General features: G+C 36.3%; 1 protein-coding gene across 3 annotated transcripts in view; it reads left to right on the forward strand.

The window, feature by feature from the left end:
- LOC137274163 (cGMP-dependent 3',5'-cyclic phosphodiesterase-like) overlaps positions 1–23,925 on the forward strand; it is a 103,180-nt gene that overhangs the window by 47,327 nt on the left and 31,928 nt on the right. For all 3 annotated transcript variants that reach the window (XM_067807200.1, XM_067807199.1, XM_067807198.1), the window contains exons 3-10: positions 11,348–11,436; positions 12,249–12,355; positions 13,572–13,627; positions 16,283–16,354; positions 18,166–18,262; positions 18,888–18,940; positions 19,984–20,058; positions 21,396–21,437. In XM_067807200.1, coding sequence (XP_067663301.1) covers positions 11,348–11,436; positions 12,249–12,355; positions 13,572–13,627; positions 16,283–16,354; positions 18,166–18,262; positions 18,888–18,940; positions 19,984–20,058; positions 21,396–21,437 — 591 coding nt within the window. The remainder of the gene's footprint in view (positions 1–11,347; positions 11,437–12,248; positions 12,356–13,571; positions 13,628–16,282; positions 16,355–18,165; positions 18,263–18,887; positions 18,941–19,983; positions 20,059–21,395; positions 21,438–23,925) is intronic.

Genomic DNA, 23,925 nt, shown 5'->3' on the forward strand with positions numbered 1-23,925 from the left:
TTTATGATTCAAATTTGTTTTTATAACTCAGGCCCCCCTAAGTAATTGAAGGAATTGCAGCAAATTTGAAGGAATTGCATCTCAAATGTAAACAAACGCTGCCCACTCGCAAAACAATTGCAGTGATATCGGTAGTTTAACAGTAATAACAGAAACACATCGTCCCTATCGGAAGCAATATCGGTAATACTGGAAACACGATCAGCCATCTTTGGAGATTTTTCGGTCGCGAGCGGAAACTCACGCAGCAAAACATGGCGTCATTGGAAGAAGCACCCGTCGAGGTGAGTTTTGTTTTTAGTTCCTACTATTACATTTTTATACTTATCTATCTTTGACCACCCGTGTTGAATGCGTTTAGGTATGAGGTGTTGTAGGGGCAATAGCATATGCTTTTAGGAAAAGATTGTCACTGCAGAAGAGTGTCACAAGTCATGCCCTGGAGGTTGACAGCTGTACATCGAAGTCGTGCCGATGATTACGAACGTGCGCCAGATATAACATCATTTTTTTGTAAAATGTGTTTAAATTTGTCAATTGCACTTCATAGGAAGAAACATTTTGGCTCATAAACTTCTTCATGGCACACGTTCATGATGTTCGTAATCATCGACACGACTTCGATGTTCAGATGTAAAAACCTCCAGGGGCATGACTTGTGACACTCTTCTGCAGTGACAATCTTTTCCTAAAAGCATATGCTATTGCCCCGACAACACCTCATACCTAAACGCATTCAACACGGGTGGTCAAAGATAGATAAGTATAAAAATGTAATAGTAGGAACTAAAAACAAAACTCACCTCAACGGGTGCTTCTTCCAATGACGCCATGTTTTGCTGCGTGAGTTTCCGCTCGCGACCGAAAAATCTCCGAAGATGGCTGATCGTGTTTCCAGTATTACCGATATTGCTTCCGATAGGGACGATGTGTTTCTGTTATTACTGTTAAACTACCGATATCACTGCAATTGTTTCGGGAGTGGGCAGCGTTTGTTTACATTTGAGATGCAATTCCTTCAAATTCGCTGTAATTCCTTCAATTACTTAGGGGGGGCCTGTAACTGCAGCTGACATTTCACCATTCCAGGTATTTACATATTACATGTTATGAGCTCACCTCAAGTAGATATCCAGAGAGATTTATCATACTCTACAAGCATCTCTACTTCCAATATTCATGGTTTCATTTAAGGAGGTATCATCCAGCAGTATCAATTATAGATAATAGCAAATGCATTTTGCATGTATGATATAAGGTGCTTATAAAGGAATACCAATTATTCAATTATGTCACTATCAGTGTTTGAATGCCTTGAGTTAGTGATCACATCAAAAATGTGTGACAGTCAGTCAGTTATAATGACTTTACCCTGTGACAATGTTTGTGTGAAACCATGGACAAAAGCAACTCACAAACAAAGTGCTGAAAATATCAACATGTTTAATCACAAAACTGATTTGGGTATTGGAAATGAAAAAGGATCATGTTATCATCCCATGCAAAGAATGGGGACTAACACTTATGAATTGAAAATGTTTTCTATTTCTTGGTGAAATGAGATTAAGAAATTTTGATGAAGGATCAAAATGATACTTCTGTTGGAATACTATAATTTCAAAGTATGCAAGCCTACATCTTTAAGTGCCCACATATTGAAAATAAGAAGAAGTAATTAAGATAACTGGTGACAAATTGTCCTTGCAACCATTTTCGATCCTCACTTGTAGATTCATAAACTTTAGGTATTGCTTATTTGTAAATATCCTCATTCAAACAGACAGGAAAACTGACTCCTGAATAATTATCAGCTGCTGAAGTGTCGTTTTTCACCATCCAAGGTTTAAAAGAATCATACCTGGTACTGTTCTAATTGCTGACACACCAACAATAGGAAAATAAGTGATCTGATTGGGATCTAATGATGTCTTTTTATAATCAGGGTTTTTTTTGGGTTTTTTATGGTTGTTTTTTTTGTGTGTTGTTTTTGTTTTTCAAAGAAACATGCTAGAAAATTACTTTTGGAATAGACAGACAGATGAAGTTTGTTTTAGGCCTGACAGTCACTTTATATATTTACATTTTAAGATTTAGTCAGGCAGAGTGTCTCAGCTCTTTGCAGGAATTGTCTGCATCAAGACACTGTGAAGGACCCATGGCCTGAATGAGTCCTTCCTCCACTTCACACATATAATGAAGTGAGTGCATTCATATATCTTCTTCTAGAGAGTGTTTCCCCTTTGATCTGATTATGGAGGTAAATTGGCATAAATCCCCATGAATAATTGTTCTCTTAGTAAGCCATGTAAGCCAAGACTGGTCTTTTGGAAGAGACATTATCGATCGTAGGGGAATGGAAATGTCTTCGTTTCTTGTTAGACTATGTAGCTTTCTCCGTCAACAGACCTGTTGTAGAAGTTGGCGGGCATCAACGACTACGAACATGGTTAGAGGTGGGAGATTAGATGTAATGTAGTCGGTCGTTTACAACAATCAGATCACTTTGTCACCAAGTGCTGTCTTAACAAATATTGACATGTTATTTTAAGTTACTGGTAATTGTTTAAATTGTAACTAATAGTCAGTGGGAATCCAAGGACATGTGTTTTCCTAAATGTGTTATTTTGTGGAATTCTGTATTTAGTGTGGACATGTTGGGTAGAATTAAAATGTGGTGATTGTTACATTACAAGTTCAGTTTGTACAACAGGGTACAATTCTGAAGTAGTGTTATTAATAAGTCAGTAAACACGCTCTTAGTGCAAACTAACCAGTGAAATCATATTTCATTAGCGAAGGTGTGGAATATAATGATGAGGTGTGGAATATAATGATGAGGTGTGGAATATAATGATGAGGTGTGGAATATAATGATGATGGGCAGAGCTTCCTCCCACTACTACTAGACTCAGGCATCATTCTTGTGGCTGTATCACTGCCAACTGTTCTGTGTGATACAGCTGAACAAAAACAAAAAAATCAATCTTTTGTAATGATATAGAACACAAACGTGTAATATGTAATGCTTAAGGGTTCTGTCCAAAATTCATTACCCAGCTCTCTAAGAATGTTTTCCTTGCACATTTTCCTCTCACAAAATGGAAATGTGTAAACCTGACTCTCTCTGTCATTATTGATTATGCTAGAAATTGATCATCACATGGAGTGAGCAGAGGAAAAACTGCGGTTACTTCAAGTGTCTTGTGAATGTAATCAGCTGAAGGAAGAGCTTCAAGCTCCATGGGAATAGACATCCAATACAGGGCTCTTCGATTGCTCAGTGATTGAGAGTACTACCAGAGAGACACAGCCTCTCTTCTAGATGATACACATGAAATTAGTAATAGTTTACCCACAGTTACAGCAGACAGTCACACATAAAAGGACTGATTGCTTTGTGGGATTTGGCTGCCTGGCTGCCAAAACATTTCTGTTAATCCCCATACAGGTCTGGAGGAATGAAGTTGGTTGGATCTGAAAAACAACATCAGTATAACTTAATAATGGTATTACCATTTAGGGAAAGAAAGGGTAAATACTGATTATATGTATTCAAATAATGGTTTGGGTTTGAATTTCTTACACCAACTGCAGATGGACAAAGAACAAAGGATGCCCCATGTATCATGATATCAGTGTAATGGCAAAGGTCTTATCATGTGTATCCTAAGTAGCTATGTATTGATGTAAGTTGGTTAGTTTAATTTAATAATACTTAGTTAATGTTAATATAATCAGGTAAGTTCAATATGTGTATGACTCAGTTTATATGTTTGTAAGACCTGAATATATCAATGATCATTTTCATGATTCTGTTGCTTTTGCAAAAATACAATATAAGTTAATGAGGATCTTGAGAGGCATTTAGAAGTTGGTAATCTATTATACGACAAAATGTTATGGATGTCAACTTTCCTAACTTTGACATCCATAACATTTTGCCGTATAATATAAATTGAGATATCTTAAGGTTTCCAAGTGAATAACGTTACTGTAAATAAAAAGTATTGCCTCCAAAACAATGCCTCAGCCCAAAGTTTTGGGTGTACTAGAACATGTAAAGGACTAAGAGTAAGACTTCAGAAGTTGAAGAAAAATCATAGTTGAAAAGGACTGAATGAAGTATTTACGTATCTTGAAAATACATCTGTTTTTTAGAAAAACTCATTTTTTTATCCTTTCCAATACATTTTATGTTTTCCACAAACATGTAGTAACTTGTATAGTTGATTTTTATGTTATGAAGATCATGTGTGTCCATATTCTTCTAAACGGAGTTCGGATGGTGACATGGTAGAGATATTTTCCACTGCAAGGTTAAAATGCAGTGCGTTTGCTTTAAGACAATATGAACATTAAAATACAGTTTTCAAAAGTATATCATTTTTTCCACTGTTTGCCCACTAAGGGTACTTTATGGATGTTTGGTTATTCATTAAGCTTAGTTCAGATCAGTGACGAAGTTAATCATATAATATTGATAAATAATATATGTCAGTTTCATTTGTTATTTTCTGTATATGCATCTCTTGTCTTATGTGATTATAGATGAAGGACACAAAAGCATTGAGAAATTATTTATCAGCTAAAGACCCCAGTCGGGATAGTAAAGTGTGAAGGATAATGTCATAATGAATTCATGTCTTGGTTGTTTTGAAAACATAACCTCAGAGAATGATTGCTGATGATTCAGTTCCAAATGTCGATTATCGTCATGTTGCCTTTGATCAGTCTTGTCACAGACATGACTTAATGATTCTTCTTTCAGGAAAATGATAAGAACATTTGCTTGATTGAGAAAATGAAATAAAATGTTTGTTTAATATTGTGAAAACAGTTGGGGGAACAGTGATGTATGATAACTATGACTGAAATAACTTCATGTAATAAGGCTATCCCACTTGTCCATGGCACCGCTTTGTATGTGGAAACAGCTGCAGCTCAGGATTGCAATCCCACTAGTGATGATTTGCAAAACTGATAAGACATCTCATCAAGGGACAACACACAGAGAGCTTTTTGTGTAGCAGACTTATTTGCGTCATCATCCTAAGTTTATCAGTAAACTTCCACTTTTCCTAGCATTAAAGATTCCTTGATGGTTTTAATGACAGATGTTATGTACTCATCTGCGGTTGAAGGCCATGTAAACAGCAGGCAAGTAGTACTGCTTGTTGGAGATAATAACCTACCTACTGCTCAGCACATTGTAATGCTGATCGTAGCCAGCTGTCTCTTAAGCTGCAGCAATAATTTGTTCATTAGGATGAAAAGGACAAAAGCACTTTGGTATCATGTTTTTCTAAAGTAGCCAACAAAATGTACAGATATAGGTGAACATTGATCTAAATATTGTTCAAGCAAAGCGTGTTGTTTCAGTTATTTACATAAATCATCAAGTTCAAAGGTCTTCAGACAAAACTTCAAAAGAGCTAGTCTTCATACCAATAGCAGTGTTTATATATGAGCATGAAATCCTTGTGGTCAAAGATGTCTTTATAGAATCAAATACCTTTGGAGCAAACTAGACACCCTTTAATTGGAACACTGCATGCTTGTACACTATATGAGACATTTTTTCTTGCACTGTAAATCATCAGTTTTTTAGATTATTGTTTATTGGGTATTGTATTTAGACTATTGTTTGCTTTGAACTTGATAACACCTCATCCTTGGGGATTCTGAGAAAGAATAAAGATCGCAAGCAAACACTTTTTGTAACAGGTGATTAAATGGTGAAGCCCAGGTAGAATGAACATGAAATAACCATTTTATAGCATGGTCTCATAAGAAACTATGACATACCATGGTTGATTTTTTACCTTGACACACCATGGTCTTTTTGTATACCATAGTCATTCTATTTAGGGAATCCAGTTTGCTCAATAGTTAAAGCAAGCCTCTTTCTGCTTGAATTGTAATAGTTCAGGGCAAAACTATACTTCATTACACAAAATGTGGAGGTAGAACAAACTATTTCTTTCATAAGATGTCAGATTTAATACTTTCTGATAATTAATCTTAGACACAAAACAAATAGAACAACAAAGTTATCAATGACTGAAGTTAACAATAGCTGTGAGGGCTGACATATTGTTCTGTTGATGTGTCTGCCCCCTGTGTTAAGATGCACTCTACCAAAAATAGAACTTTCAAGACAGTTTGCATTCAGGTTGAACATAATATGGTTGCGTTGACTGCCATGTGACATTCCACATTCTTGGAACTGGATGGTGAACATTCCCATGTCGAGTCAAGTTGTAGCACATTTTCCATCGAAAAGGATTAACATAATGTTTCCACCTGTTAACCAACTGCAGCCACCACTTAAAAGTGATGCTAAGCTCTTGCACTGTAGGAGACTGCACTTGGAAGTGACAACTGACGTGAATCGGTCTGGGGCAAGGTAACCTGACGTGAAATGATTTGATCATGGGAAGAGCATGGCGGAGATAGTGCATTAGCACTGAATTGAATGGAAGCCCACCAACAAGAGCTTTGGTCAACTTTGTAGCTGATGTTGCACTGACACATTGGTTTGTGTTCATTTGTGATAATCCTGCTTCTTCGTGCATTGTTGAACAAGAAAAAATAAGAGACTTATTGCTGGGAATATCAGTTTCTCTCAGGCTTTGACAAAAATACTGAAAGAAATTATTTTAGACAGATTTCAGACAGAGACTCTTTACAGGACAGTGTGCGTCCTTTATCTCGTACATCCATGGCTGTTTAGACTTTCCTTTACTGTGTTCCATGATATGTTCTGTTGAACTCATTGTAGGCCATACTAGTCAGTGAGTTCAATTTAACATGACATTATTTCATCCATATAGCGATGAGACCAAGTTTACATACATACAGTGTTCCCAGAAATTATTGAGAAAATTTTTGTTTTTTTTCTAATGATGCTAAGATTGGAAAAAGGGTTTTCACTATGCACTAAGCATACTAAATAAGGGAGACAACTCTTGAATGCTTAGAAGGCAGCTCATTACGTCAAGAGTTATCTCCCTTGTCTGAGCAGACGGCTTCCTGTGTTGACATGGCAGAATTTACAGCAAGAGAGAAAAGAAAGCTCATTCTAGATGATTTTGAAAGGGGTGAGGCTGATGCTAAAGTGTTAGCTTGTAGACATGGTATTCCTCTGTCTACAGTATACAGAATTTTGAAGAATATTCAAACAGGAACCGGGATAGAGCACAAAGCAGGGGCAGGTCGGCCTAGGAAATTCAGTGTTGTGGATCGCCGAAGACTTAGGCAGATTGTGAGTAGGGGCAAATTGAAAAGTGTTGAGAACATCAGAAATAAAATGATTAGCAGAGGAAGTCCTCAGGTATGCAATGAAACAGTTAGGCAGGAATTACAGAGACTTAATTGGGTGAAAACACATGGAATTCACTCGCCGTTGATGAAAGATGCACAAAAGGAAAAACGTTTAAACTGGTGTCGGGCTCATGAAAATCAAGATTGGGATAATGTTTTCTTTTCGGATGAAAGTTCTGTTTGGCTTTTCCCTAATTGTGTGAAAATTTGGACCAAAGATACCGTCAAACCTATCTACCAGCAACCAAAACATAGCCCGAAGTTTCACATGTGGGGTGGCATATCGGCTCGCGGAGTGACGCCATTGTGTGTTTTCACGGGAAACTTGACAAAAGAAAGATACGTTGACATTCTAAATGGTCACCTTCTTCCGACAGCACAAACAATGTATGAAGATGATTGGATTTTCCAGCATGATAATGACCCAAAACACACTGCGCGCTACACAAAACAGTGGTTGTTGGGCGAAAATGTTCAAGTTTTAGACTGGCTCAGTTACAGCCCAGACCTAAACCCAGTTGAGAATGTGTGGGGAGTCATGAAGGACAGAATAAACCAAAAGGGACTGAGAAATATTGAAGATATGAAGGCCGAGGTGGTCCAGTATTGGGATACCCTGTCACACGATTACCTACAAACTTTGATGGGTAGTGTGCCTAGGCGTATTCAGGCATGCATTGCTGAGCGAGGAGGTCTAACAAAGTACTAAAACAAGACTGAGACTGTAAAAGGATGATGTTTTAACATGTTTATGTAAGTAAAACGCCAGAAGTTAATAAACGTAATGAGTTACATGACGCAACATGATTCTCAATAATTTCTGGGAATACTATACACAAATGTGTGATTTGCACAAAGTCACAAACAAAAGCAAGTTTTCATATACACATTTTAACATCACAGTATTATCAATCTACAATTTGGAACACTGGAAAACTTTTGTTGTAACATTACCATTTACAATCTGGAACACATCTAACAGTCAAATATATGAAAATGACCAATACGTACTGCACATAAATTTTAGTAGTTTCTGATATTGATTCGTTTCCTTCAAGTACTTAATTATTAGATGACAGCTTGTGCGGATAAACAGATCTCTCAAGTTCATTGCTTTGTAAGCCACACAAAATAAAGGCCTAGTACATGTATCATTTTTTAACAGAACAAACAAATCTTGTCACAGATCCTTCAACACCATGGCAGCACAAATGACAGGTTACCTGGAATCACGTCAGAGTAAGGGCAAAGTGGTTTCAGAGTGTACTACTTCAATACATTTTTTTTCTGACATCACTGGTGAAATGGCATAGTGGATCATATAAGTGATGGTAGGTTACATTTTTTGTTGTACAGGTGTATTTGAGCTTCTAATAGAGGGTAAGACATGTGCCTATTTCTAGCTGGAAGAATGGAAGCTGTGTTAGACTTTGAATATTTCTCTTCAGTTTCAGTCTGGACTTTCGTATAAAATCTTCTCAATATAAAGTTTCATGCTCAGATAGGTTGAATCCCAATACCTACAGGGTGTGACAGTTGAGCAAGTATGAAATGATGCATTTTTGTTAGATTCCGTGGATTATTGAGGCAAAAAGTGAGATGGATATTGCCATGATTACAAATTGCTAAGGAAATGCATTCTTATTTATTACCCATGGAAGATATTGCAGTGTAATATTTTTACAGCAATATTACATTAGTTTGATACCATTAGACATATGATGTCATACTAGTTACAGTTATGGCATCACAATGTTAATGCCTCTGTCACAGTGGTTTTAGACCCTGCTTGCCTGATTGAAAATTGATACGAGTCATCACACTGTAGGCAGTTTCTATCAATTTAGGTTCCTAGGGTTATAAACAGAATCTAAAACTTGCTTTCATTCAATTCTGTTTTTATTAAACTCTTGAAAGATTTAGTATCAAAGTCGTTTTCGCTCGTTTGATACCAAATCATTATCTTGTTTAACAAAATTGGTATAACACAGAAGATTGTTTAGTGTCCTCTATACGTAATGTACCTAGTTACCTTGCTTATGAAGAAAAGTCTTAAGTCTTGATTAATTACCCTTGAATATTTTGTTTGCACCGTTTGTACTTAGTTCCCTTGACTTTTCATTTTGTGTCTTTAGCCAGTTCTGTTGTGAATCAAGAATTCTCAACAATATCATTGTAAGATGTAGGTGCCAATGGAATGCTAAGTAACATTTCATCATCAGTATCACCAAACTCAAGTTTGTGTTTGAAAATGCATACCTCTGAAACAAAAGTAGCTATACACTTTAAGATATAGAAATGTAAAAGTAGAAAAATGGAAGGTTATACAAAATGGATACCAATAATGAATTTCACATGTCTGCATGCGTTTAGAGTGATTTTTCAGGTAGAATAACAAATGGCCAAAATGTACAGTATAATGTGAAAATGCAACCATGTTGTAGAGTGGCAACCAAAGATCAAAATGAAATGACCATGCAAGGTGCATTATTTGGCTTTACAAACAATGACTTTCTATTTGTTAGTCATGAAAAACATGCCATGATTGCCGGTGCATAAAGACAGTAACAGGGTTTTTCAGTGGATCAATAAACACCATAACAAGACCATGGACCCTTTATCAGACACAGGGGATAAGACATGACCTCTCCAGATCCAGCCAACCATGCATCACAACTGTAGACCTTATGTTGAAAGACATCATGGGGAACAATATGCTTGAAAGTATGAAACTGTATACATGAAGAAGACAGGTTTGTTGGCCCGAGCATAATGATGTGGGCTTCCATCTCCAAAATCCGTTTTAAAGACTTCATACAAGTCAATAGTAATTTATTAGCAATAACATTACACAAATGAAAGTTTTCTGCCACATATTCTCCCTATTGTGCAACAAGCAACCATTACCCAAGTACTGCCAAGGTCCTCAGGTCTCCAGATCTAAAGCCCATCAGACATTTGTTGGATGCTCTTGATCAATGCCAGCAACAGCCACAGAACCTCCAACTGTTGGTACAAGGGCAGAAGGAATAGAGGGTGAACATTCCCAAGGCCACAATAAGTAGTCTGATTGTTTCCATGGGGCCATGATGTCAGGCCATTCTGGATTCGTATGGGGGCCATATGATACTGAGAACAGATTACCTTCACCATAACGTCTCATTTATTTGTGTGTACCATGATGAACCTCGGTCAGTGACAATGGCTTGTGTCAGTTTTAAACAATTTATCATAAACTGTTAATTACTTAAATAATACATTAAGTACAATCTGAAAGAAAAATTCTTTTTTTTTATTTCAGAGTATATTTTGAAATCTTCAAGAGGCCTTTTGACAATGAAGTTTTTTTCTTGAAGTACATAATCACACATGCATGGCTCATCTTAATGTCTATTGTCTCAACTGCCATCCTCGTCTAGTAAATAGAACTGAAGGATGATGGTCCAATCTGATAATGCTATTTAGATTTTTTATAGCTAGTGGTTAATTCCTTTGGAAGATGGTCATAATATCCTCCTTATGAAAGAAATAAGATTTTCTTTTTGAAAACATGAAAATAGATCCTGATGTGTGAAGTGTGATCAGTAATATTTACACAGTCCCAAACTTACAACAGAACAAAGAAAAAACAAAAATACCTTGTATGTTCGGACTATTTCCAAAGTTTCTTCTGAACTAATCCTGATTTTCATGATGGATACCCTGTATCAATAAGAACCAGTGCCAATCATATATGCTCAGTAAAGAAGATAATGGTTGAGGTGAACATAAAACATCCTATTTCTGTCATCATACTGTGGTATGAACATGTGGACAAAGCTTTCTAGTTTCAACTGCTGCTGAGTTCTGTGGGTAACACTTATCAATGTTTCAGATCAATCCTGCTTCCTACATGTGTTGCGCAATCCTACTGAAGTTGATGTACACCTTTTTGCCAGAAACATGATGTTTCTGATGGTAATTCTAAACAAAAGCAATCGGTGTAATTTTACAAACATTCAATCATTGCTAACTTGCATTTCAGACAAAAGCTAATGTATACCTGCGGAGTCCTGAGACAACTCGAGTAGAAACTAACGGTCGAAAATCACTTCCAGCAAAAGGACTAGCATGGTAAGATTATATCTTTCTACATTACAAGATAGTTTACTGTCACAGAGAGAGCAATCAATGCCCATGATCATACATGCATAACTGTATGCATACTGTGTATAACCATATGTATACTGTGTATAACTATGTGTATACTGTGTGTAACATGTATACTGTGTATAACCATATTTATACCATGTATAACCATATGTATACTGTGTATGACCTTACGTATACTATATATGTTTAGTCCTTACTTCATTATGTATATACAATACTACATCATTCTTTTCAGTGAATTTATCTTTGAATGATCACAAATTATATTAGTTTCAACTTGAATAGTAACTGATATGTGAGACAGAGTTCCCTGCAATTATCTTGTTCTCTTTCTTACATAGATAATGAAATTTCATCATTATTTACGGAATAGTACATTGTAAAGCAGTGTTCTTTAACTTTCATGGGGTGTTTTTCTGTCCTTGGTAATAGTAGCTTGAACAAATCTTCACTTGCAGAAAGACCCAAGTATGTTTTTGCCTGTTTAATGGTTGTCAGTACCTCTGCACCAAAGCACATATGAGACTAGATACAGCAATATTCTTGACATACCATGGCAGGGATATTACAAGCAACAATACTGATACCATCTGATTTAAAGAGTTCACTTAAAGCATTCCAGTAAAACAGCTACTCAACAAATAGTGTAGTCATGGCGGTGCAAGCTAGCAACTGATAACAAGAAGTTAAAATCTAGATATTTGACCTGACATCTACCATCAGGCCAGAAATATGTGAACTTATGTCTCCATGTCTCCATCTTGCTTTGACAGGAAAGCATACCAGCAGAGACAGCAACTCGTCCAGCCCATTTCCTCGCCTCAAGACCCTGTGATCACTGCTCTAGCCCTTGATGAAGACATTCAGCAGAGCCAGCTTGGTATGTATACTTGACTGTATTATAACTATCTTTCGCTTGTATCAGGCATCCAAGAAATATCATGATGAGAGAATATGAATAACATCTGTAATCATGTTGCATCATTAATATTTGATTCAAGCAGCCATTTGTATTCTTACAAGCATTATCATTAACATCAGGCATCTGTGTGTCCTCTCTTGGGGACAAGCATGGATGTCAGTTTCTAACCATTGTTGATGATGTGTACTACAAAATAGGAAAATACTGATATTTCTGCTCTGTTGTGAAAATCTCTTTATTACATATCACCTTACCAACATTGCAGATGTGTATTTGTTGCGAAGAACCACTTGTAACAGTCCAGAAGTGGTAACAGCAAGTTCCATTCTAAAATTAAATAAAAATGAAAATATATTTGCACAACCAGTATTTACTGTACTTAGTTTCTTGCCATATTCAGACCCTGTCTTGTTTTATTGTGAAGAACTGACTTGTAGTTATAAAAATAAGTAGGTATGGTGACTAAGAAGAACTTAAAAGGCTATTTGCCCAACATAAAACTGGGTTGATGTTATGAATAAGAATCAAGGGATCCTTTCAGAATCTCTGAAATGTAACTGATTAATGTGATCCTTAGATTCAGTTACTATGTGGACAAACACCTGGTAGTTCAGCTCAAACCTAGGTTTTGAATTCAGATTCAGAATGCAACTGTAATTGATTCATCATCGTTGACTTCCAAATCAAGGTCAAACATCTCAGGCCTAAGTGTATTTTAGTTTGAATACTCCAACCTTAGGTTTGCCTTATTGCTCTTACATAAAGGATATCCTGGTGGCGGTGACAGATGAAAGATTGGTGATGCTGTTTGAAACATATGCAGAGTACCTCCATTTCCGGTTGTCACAAAGATAGCAAAACAGAAGAGAAGATGCAGAGACAGAAAACTTCATTGCATATTGTGAATGTCAGCTAATTGGCTTTTCGACTAGTCTCTTTGCTTTTCACGATCTGTATAAGCTGGGTCAATACCGTGTCTGCTTCTCCTAACTTCAGTCTTCTGTTAGGAGTCTATCTTTGCTCACCCCCTTTTGTCTAGGGCTTAAGACTCACTCATGCAGCAGTTTTGTAGAAAGTGATTTATATAGAGCCACATAGTTTAATCAGTGATGTATCACCAAAAAAGCATTTGTGGAAACTCAGCTTATATTTGATTTTGTTTTTTTAATTTCAGTATTATGTCTACCAATTCAAGATAGAGAAGACAATGAAAATATAGGTTTAATTGTGGTAAGTGTCTTTAGGCTTAGATTTTAATATACATAATGTGAATTAAGTGTGTATTTGGACAGTACCATTTTTCCACACAAATATGTTGTATACAAACAAGACTGTATTTGGTACACAGTCTCTTTCATTTGTCTTATTTTGTTATATTCTTTACTGAGGATTATGAATTAAAATGAGACATATTTTCAAAATGTGTGATGGATGAGTCAATTTTGTAATATGTTTGGGTCTTCTGGCAACATTCAACTCTTTTCATTTCTTTATCATGTTAATGACATTACATATTGTGTTTCAAAATTCTAACACAAGGCATTCGAAGGCAGTCAGCCACTTTGAGTAGTTTGTAATACATTTATTGACCTGATATTTAATTGGATTATAAGAGTTGTCAGACTACACCAGTGTGTCTATGCTGTTCTATGACACAAATCGTTATGTTTGCACTGACATGAATGGTGTAAAATGAACTGTTTCCCCTTAGACAGTATATATCAACATCATATGGTTAAGTGGCACAACTTCTCAACAGGCAGTATAACATACCCAGTGAAGTGATAGTGGTCATTGATTTGGGTTAGACATTCCTCCACTCATGAAGAGCAGCGCAGGCAAAATTCATACAGCATTGATTGAAAATTTGAGCAGCCCCAGGTCCTCAATAAGGTTGAAGGATTGTAGTTCCTATAGCAACAAACCTGGGCAGGAAAGAAGCAATTGTTCTTCAAAATGATTTTCCTGGATCAAAACTGATTCCATTTATAGTTGGATGTTGATAAAAGAGAAATTGATTTAGGCATGTTATGTAGCCAGTTTATCATTTTTGTTCACTTTCATTGCAATGTCTCACATCATTTACCAGCAAGACATTTATCTTCACTTACGTATTATGTTAGGAATTATGCTCATTTGATTCCATGTCACGCTTTCACATTTTCAGTTTGATAAGGAATCTCTCTTTCGAGATAGATATCTGGTAAAATCACATTTTAGTAATGCATACCACTTACAAAAGGCCATAAGAAAATATCAGGTTCCGTCAGGAAGTTAATCATCACACATATGTGGCTGGCTCAATTCCATGTACATCTGCAGTATCTTGGCTGCTTCTGGGGTATTGTGGACAGAGCAGAGAGTTAATGGTTCAACTCCATGACATGCCATTTCAAAGACATTAAAGGATGCTTGTTACCCTACCTGGCACACAGTAGCATGTTTATCAAACAAGACCAGGGTTGTCTGGAGCTGGTACATTGAGTTGAACTGGAGTATGTATATTTAATCGATGTTTTGTTTAAGTGCAGGGCTAGCACTATATTTGATCAAATATGTGTTTACAGCTAGATTTCTTTTGTGCAAAAACATTCTGTAATGACTTTTGAAATGTATTCTGTGGTTCTTGGTCTGTAACAGCATCATTAGACATTTGTAAAAAATATATGTTAATCTGACCATGTACTTTATTTCTATGTGACACTGACAAGGCAAATGCTTGAAAGTGGGTTTTGGAAGGGGAGGGTTTATTAAGTAATGAATAACAACAGTGCTATATTCAACCATGTTGTATGTTTGCATGCATATGACATTTTAGTCCTTTAAAACAAAAGATTCTTTAACTTATGATTGGTTTGCAGAAACGTTCAGAATCTAGCTATAATGGACTGTATGACTGTAATTGGTTGCTAATAATATTTTAATATAATCCCTTGCAAGTTTCTCATGCTAGATGCAGGAGTTCACACTGATGTAAAAGTCATACTCCTTGTGCAGCCTCCATATCTCTATCATTTGCATAATTTCCAGACATTTCATTAAGTTTGTGAAGAGGTGGAAATAGGGACAGTGTCAGAGGAAGTGAATATGGAGGCAGTTCAATATGTTCAAAGCCGCTGTCATGTAACCATGGTGACAACAGACTTATGCACTGGTGCCCTCAGTGTATGGTTCAAATCTTTCAACAAAATCAGCTGTGAACATAAAGCTTTATGATGAAACCTGTGAAATGTCTGAGCAGGAGTCTGTGGCTAGATACCCAGCATGCTGAAACTATTGTTAGGCATTATTCAGAATGATTTCACCTTTCTCGTGAGAGATGCCTACAGTTTTGGCGATGTAATGTGGGCAAATTGTCAGTCATCCATAAACAAATTGTATATTCGTCAACTCTTTTCTTAGTTGTGGTAGATGAGGATCTTCCTGATTTTCATTTGCTTCTTAAAACACTTCTTCTACCTTGTAGTAGCGGTAAATAAGGAAGCTAATGTCTGTCCAAGTGGTTGTTGCTGTTAGCCTTTTAAGATTGAGACACTTGATGACAGTGCAGTAGCCAATGGTTGTTGTCTTTCATTCAAATGCAGCCTTGAAGGTATACTGATCTTAATACTTGCAAATGATTTACTATTCACCCTGCATAGTTAAGCTCAGAACCTTTCAGGCACCCCTTGGATGACATAGCGACCTTGTTGCCTAACATAGAGCACATCTGTTTGATAATAGGATATAGATGTTAAATATTATGCATGCAACAAAAAGTATTCCGTGTGTCACAAACAGGTGTTTATGTAAACATTGGATTTGCAGCTATAGTGTATGTCAACATGTGAGTGTGATAATTAGATAAGTACTTGACACAGTTGAACCATGATCTTTTGGATGCAGGCATCCTTACCACCAGGTAAAAATTCCTGCTCAGCAACAGAAGAAGGAAACCTTACATATCTAGCAAAGCAGGTAGGTTGTTTTGCACATCTTGCACAAAGTTTAATGTAACCTTAAGACATAGACCTATCAGATGGTCATGTGATGAGTCACCAGGGTCATGTGGATCTTAAGATGAAACACAATGTTGTACCAGATCCAAAAGTGTGAGTCATCCATTAATTTGAGCAATGTTAATCCAGAACTACAATTGTAGTTCTATTGTAATTGGGGTCAAATCTGTACAGGAAATAAATTATGTTCAAGCATGTATGTGTAGCAATGGACATATTGTGATATGAACATATATGTCACGTGTCACTTTATTGATGATATTAGGTGCTGACATTATTTGAAGGAGGAATCTGATTCTTGATCTTGAGTAACAGTGTTGTACTGGAGTGAGTAGATGATGAACAGTATTCCAGTTATATGACTACTTTTAAACCTTCCTTTGGGGGTAAATCCAGAAGTGATGCATGTGTCAGACGTTTACCATGAGCATGCGTAAGATGCTGACAAACCTAGGAACCTAATCAGGGTTACCTGACATTGAACACAACAGTGTTGTATTGTTTGCATGTGACACAACTCTGTATAGTGGACTGTAATGCCTTCGTTTTGACTGTTGTTGTTGTGCATTTGTTACAGGGAATTGATCAGTCAGAAGTCCCTATTCAAGGTTAATAAACAACAAGAACAAGACAAATGTTTTACTTCAGTTTTTTTTGTGATGGCAAATATATTGTATGAAGAATTTACATTGCATTTAGCCAGTCCTGCTTGCTAAGAACAAGTGTTAATCACTATTGAAGGACATCCAGAAACAAACAAGCTCGAGTATTTATGATGTAATCATAAAATATACATTTTAAATCCCTCTTCAAAGCAACTTTTACTTGGTATTTTCATCCCTCACAAAATCAGTTTTCCTGAAATTTTCACATTAATACAATCTGTGTCAGTGTCAGTGATGTCTCAGTCTGACATTAGCAAAGGTCAGCAGAGTTCTTAACTCTTATTTGTAGAATTCTGTCAAATACAGTACCTCTGTTACGTCATAGCCATTATATCTGTGCAGTGACCGTGTTCACAGGACATAATCTTAAGATTTCGTTGCCAGCTGCCAATCCTGATGCTGATTGAATATTCTCATCAAATGATTCCACTCACCTTTGCCCAGCTTCATCTTCTGAACTACAAATGTACGGAGTGTTGTGCACTGTGGATTCTATGAAGGTGCCACTACTCATCATTCCCTGTTTCCACTCTTTCAGATGATAATATCCTTAAGCTGGTAAAAAATCGTAATCTAAAACTCCCCATAGTTTGAAGTCTCCTCTGGATCTGAATCAGTCTTAAAGATTACTGACAACTCTATTAGCATGGTACTAGTAGCAGAACCTGCCTTCCCTCTGATATGTTCTGTCAATGATGAAATACGATAAGAGTATCTGTAAGAATTGTGAAAACATCAATATAATTGTTAACAATTCTAAGAATACTGCCTGAATTGCATCAAAAGTATTCCGTCCCTCATCCCTGATGATCTATATTAAGTTCAGCATCTAGATGCATGGTAAGAAGTGCTGAGTTTCTGGCCTTCTACAGATGAGCTGTATGCTGATAGTCACAGTGCAAGGACAACTAGTTTTGTATTGTTGACAGTGAACCGGATATCTGTTAAAAATCTAAAGGTTATATTTTAGTTAGCAGTGATATAATTTGAATACTGTTCAGGTACTCAGTCCATTGGGTATAACAAACATCTAAATCTTACATACATTTTGTGAATCAGATTTCTCATATGAATGTGGCATCAGTTTATTTCCATATGTTCTCAGGTATCTGTATGTTATCATCTCACCAAAAACTCAGTGACAAGGAGAAAGAGCATTTGTGCAGATGACACTCACTTTGAAGCCCTCATCAATTTGTGCGGTGAGTTGCTTTTCCTCCATATGAACACAGGTGTTTAGAAATAATTGACATATCCCAGTTGTATGTGCACACTGCAACTGGTAATTAATAAAATTATCTGTAGACATGAAATGAATTCCTGCAGTGTGGCATTCAGTCTTTCCATCCAGCAGTTCATTGTATTTTCAAGGTCATTGCACACAATGGTACATCATGTGCTTTATTGGCATAAGGTTCACTGTATGTAGAATGTACACAGAATGAAATGACATAAACCGTATCTAAATGCCCCATAATTCAGTGTAATTTAATACTTGATTTAATGTCATATTGGTTCCCATATCAAGTTAGGCAATTCTTTGTTTACGGTATTATTGCTTGATGTTGTCTCTTGTTGAATAATATAATAGTATTGTTAAATTTCAATTGTTGGTCTACTCAGAACACATGATCTACAGCATTTTCTATGCCATTAAAATATAGCTATTGATGTCAACGTAGTTGTTTATGGCTGTACTAAATGAACTTATGAATAAGGCTCTAATATATGTAATGTCTGTACCATTCGATGGTTAAGAATTTACTGGGACACAGTCACATTGCCATGTCTAATATGTCATGATAATGTGTTTTTGTTGTTATGTAGGAGAACTATATGACCACGATGCAGCATCACTTCAACTCAAAGTCATTAAATATGTAAGTATTCAAATGAATTTTGGGAAATACTGGTATAATTTCAAATTTAGCATGGTATTTGTACCATAATGGTACCGATTGTGTTTCTGTGATAACAGCCATTACTGTAATGATAGGTTAGAGTGGAAAATAATAAAAATAACATAACTTAAGCATTTCAGTTCCATTAGCCTGTATTCTCCTTATTTGATTGCCATATGGAAGGAACAGTAAATGCCTTAAACTTAACAGTACCTGGTGAATATTTGTCATTGTAATTCCTGTTGTTCTGTTTTTTATGTGGACTTACTGTTTCGCTGTTATCCATGTTGGATTATCTGTCACTTATGCCATGACTGATGTGTATGACTTATAAGTTATTTCATATAATGAATAGCATATTATATATAATTTTAAAAAATGAATATCATTAGCCACCCAGTAACTTTGGCCTTGTGGCAAAGAACCTGTTAACTAGGCATAACTTTTGATCAGTTTACAATGAATTTTGTGCAGACTACAGAGCTGAACTCTGGGTTCAAAACATGAAAATAGGAAATTTCTGTCTAACTCGAATTCCTGACTAATTCAGTCTTTCTAGTCGGTCACAAGCAGGTACAGATTGGACAGGGTGCAATGTATAGCCAATGCAGTATTACTGAATGTCTGCATTCAAATATGTATATATCGATGTCTGACCCTGTTCAAGAGGTTGGAGAACTGATGTTGTGATGGCAGGAAGATATTTTACTGTAATATTGCTGATGAAATATGAATTTAGATCACTATTTTTACATACACAATTACTGACACTGTGTTTACATGATCATCTCAGTTGTAGTTTACAAATTATTGTTAATCACCAAATCTGAAATGATGAGAATCTGAGATACAGAGCTTTTTCATCATGACAACAAAAAAGGATTATGCCAGGACCTCAAGTTCATTCTGGTTTATACAACAGTCTGAGAAAGACAGGCAGTGTTGGACTGAGTGCACTTTATTTGTTTATTAAGGATGCATGTTATGATATTTGAATTTGTCTTCTTTTTTTTGCTTGGCAGTTGGAGCAACGAACACAGGCACAGACTGCATTTTTACTCATTGTTGTCAAAGAAACAAATGAACTTTTCTGTCAGGTAAGACTAAGCTTTGTACTAAATCATTAGACTAACGACTAGTCTCACTAAATCATGTGACCGAATTATAAGACAGATCTTGCATCTTTTACAAAATGTTGAAATGAACATGATATGATTCATCAGCCCAAAGCAGACATGAAACTGTTACATGAATTGTGAAATTAAACTTTGTCATTACTGGCCACAAGGGATGTTAACCCCAATGATGTTTGTGTACTTGTCTCATGGAGTTGTTTGCAGAGTATGATATCAGTGTAAAATATAACACAGAGTGTAATGACATTATAATGCTGCCACATTGATTTCTTCTTGGTTGAACTCCTCTGAAAATCCAAATTTCTCGACAGTATATGGATCTGATTGAATTATTTCGTTATCTTGTGGTAGAAAATGCCAAAGGCACAATTGATTGGTTCGTATTTCCAGGAATAGCCCCCATAATTCTTGCTTTGTAAACAGACCAGCCTTCTGAGTGCCTGGGTAGTATATCCCTCCTACTTATGATGAGCTGCATTCTCCGCAGCTTGTGGCTTTATGTGTATGTTATTGATACAGTGTGCTAGGCAACAGGTAAATATTCTGCCTACACTGACCACTGGCCTAATGTTATATTTGCAGGTATATTTCAATATCTGACTTCCTATGTTTCATGTGTGATTGACATTGACAATTTATGACACTAGCTATCATTAGGCTCATGTTTCATTATTGGAAATGTCAGTTATGTGTCAGTTGGTGGTGGAATTGACAAGTAACATGTAATACATAGGCGCTTAATGCGCTGCCATTGCTCACTGCTGCTCAACAGTAATGCAGTGGGAAGGAACAGTGGTCACATGTCAGTGTACTCACGCAGCTAGCTGTCATGGCCATTTGATACAGTCAACATAAGAGACATCAAAGACTGGAACTGTGTGTGCATTGCTGCATTCAGCTCCCATGACATTTGACAACAAAGCCAACTTCTCTTTCCTCATTTCATATATTCAGTCCTTAATTATCAAAGATTTTTTCAAAGTAGTGAAAATGCTTCCCCTTTAAAATGAAATGTTACCTTAATGGTTTCATGAATATTTTGATTTTGGTTTGTAAAAAAAGTGTAAAAGTTGGTGAGCAAGCTGATGTTGCTGTGTGATGTTGTCAGTTTATCAGCTGATTATGATTTTTTTCATTCTATTAATCATAAGAAAATGTTATGTTTGTTACATCTAGTCTTAAACAGTAGCATTAAGTTTTGCCAAGTATCTATTCTTGTAAATGAAATGTTTATTGTTGTGTGTTATTCATCTAGTTTTCATAATACTCAGGATTCTGCATGTGCTTACTGTTTGCAGGTAGTTGGGAATACAATATTAGCAGAAGAAGTTCGCTTTCCAGTAAGTAGAGTAAAAGCTGTTTTCATATTGTTGGAATGTTTACATTGTGTTACTACATTGTATATGGGAACCCTACATCACATTTCACTTACATGTGAGATGTTGTCATGCTGTAATACGACTTTGAAATGCAGCTGTGCTCCTGGGAAATGTTCCACTTTCAGTGTGCTGATGAGCAAAAAATTGGGGAATTGAAACAAATTAGAGATAGCCAGCCACAAGTTGCCATTCAAAGACTGCTTAAGAGATTCAGGCAATATCCTCATTACAAACATGTTTATGGTAACGTCTACTTCAAAGTAGCCTTGCAGCTTCCAATTGTCAGTGTTATTTGCATGTAAACTTGTGAAAAATCTGCATAGAAATATTTTACTTGGATTCTCATAACAAATAATTCTTTTGATTTGTAATTCAGTTTTCACCAATATACCTTAATTTTGCGTTTGAGATCACAGTGACCTCACTGAATGCTGTTTCTCTTTGTCTAAGGGTAGTATTATTCCTCTCTGACATGAATGATTTGCCATTGGCATGTAAACCCAAACTGTGATCTCCAGTGTACCTATATTTCTATACCTACTTATTTGTTGGTCTAGATAAATACATATACATCTGCCTACTTTTGATGAATTGAAGACATAACAAAATGCTGTGAAAACCCTTGACAAGACCCTTTGCCAATTCCTTTGTATACACTATTATGATAAAGCCATTATAGAAGATGTTTAATGCTTCTCCTTGCACTAAAGAATCTTAAGATTTTCAACATACCTGATGTATCACAATGCAGATAGGATATTCTCCCCAAAACATTCTCTGCAAATGGGCAGGTTGAAAGAGATAACTTCTTTCAGAAAAAGTAAGTTGAGATTGATCTTTGCTCTAGTAAAAGTCTATGCTCAATTTTTCAAGTTAATACATATTGGATATATCAATATGAGTAAAGTGTTTGTGAGTCACAGAATCAGTCATCACAGAATTCGTAGTCAACAGTTATCTTCTGTGAATACCTCTTCCATAGCTCCTTCACTCATCACATGGATGTATCTTGTATGACACCTAGATCTTACATAGAGGTGAAGGTTGCCTATCAAAACAAGAGAAGTAACTCACTCAGCCACAAATTTGCCACAAGTTTAATCAGATCAAAAATGACAATGGTACAGGATATAATAAATCAAAAGCCAGATTACTGATTTACCTACCATTTTCACAACAGACATTACGGCACATCATCAAAGAATACTGTAGTCCTCAGTGTTGGTAGCGAGAGACAACACTTGTGTGGTAGCATATGTCCAGAAGCAGGGAGGTTATGCATTTGTTCAAACTGGTACACTTGATCTACTGCAGACTTGCCACATTTGGGGAAATTCCACATCTTGGCAGATTTCAACATAAGAATCTCTCCAGCAGTGTTCATTTCAATTGTGAACAAGTGGACCACTTCCAGAATCACTTCTCTATGCCTGCTTAGACCACACTGCCAGTGAACTATCAAAGTCTTTTGAGGAGTTGGAGATGTATTTATGCATTCCTTGCTTAGTCTCTGAGAGACAGAGTTATCAAGACTAAGCAACTCCTGCTTGCGTCAGATAAAGCCAGTCAGAGTTTGAGTGAAAGAATTAAAGTTGTGTGATGCTACATGCTAAGTCTTAACATAGTATCAACAGCCCTAAGTTGGAGTGTTGTATTTCCAGACGATGCTCTTTGGACTAACATCAGCACCCAAACCAGTATTTCACTTAGCTCATATCAATACAAAGACATCATTCTTCTCACACAGCTTTTGTTGATTTCTGTCTGGATGTCCATGCCTCAATTTCTCGAAAGTCTGGGTATGTGAGGGTTTCATTTAGGTCTCATTAGCTGAAAAAAACAGGGTCAAGCTGTCATTATATTTGCCTCTTTAAACCTAGATATTCACTGGTATTACATTTGAACTTGAAAAACAAAACAAATGTGCTTGAAGGCGATGTTCCAAACTGTCTGTTACTTTGTGAGTGTCATTAGTTTCTTGCCTTTGTTGATCGATCTGCTGAATCTCATTATATCCACTTGGGACAATGATGCCAGAACACTGAACACTGCACTGTCTTACTGAGAGACAATTGGGTCCCCAGAGCTCCTTGTATCTGACAGCATTAAGTCATCCTCTTTCTTCCTGCTGCCTTTATCTTACTTTATCCAGTTATGTCACCTATTAAGCTGTTTAAGCCTGACTGCCTTTGTGTTGAGATGTGCAGTTGTTGTACTGCTAGAGATATAAACAAATTGACACTTGTCATAATATCTCAACATTGTAGCTCTCATATACTGCTTAGGTACAATTTGGTTGACAATCTGTTGTGTAAACACACCTGGATTATCTGAAGAAAAATGCCAAGACTGAGAACAATGTCCTGCGCTTATGTTGGCTTTCGGCCAGTGTAAAAAATATTTTCTAGTTGACAATGTAAAGATAAAAGAATACCTCTGACTGGGCACA

Source organism: Haliotis asinina, chromosome 2 (assembly GCF_037392515.1).
Source record: "Haliotis asinina isolate JCU_RB_2024 chromosome 2, JCU_Hal_asi_v2, whole genome shotgun sequence".
Classification (NCBI taxonomy): domain Eukaryota; kingdom Metazoa; phylum Mollusca; class Gastropoda; order Lepetellida; family Haliotidae; genus Haliotis; species Haliotis asinina.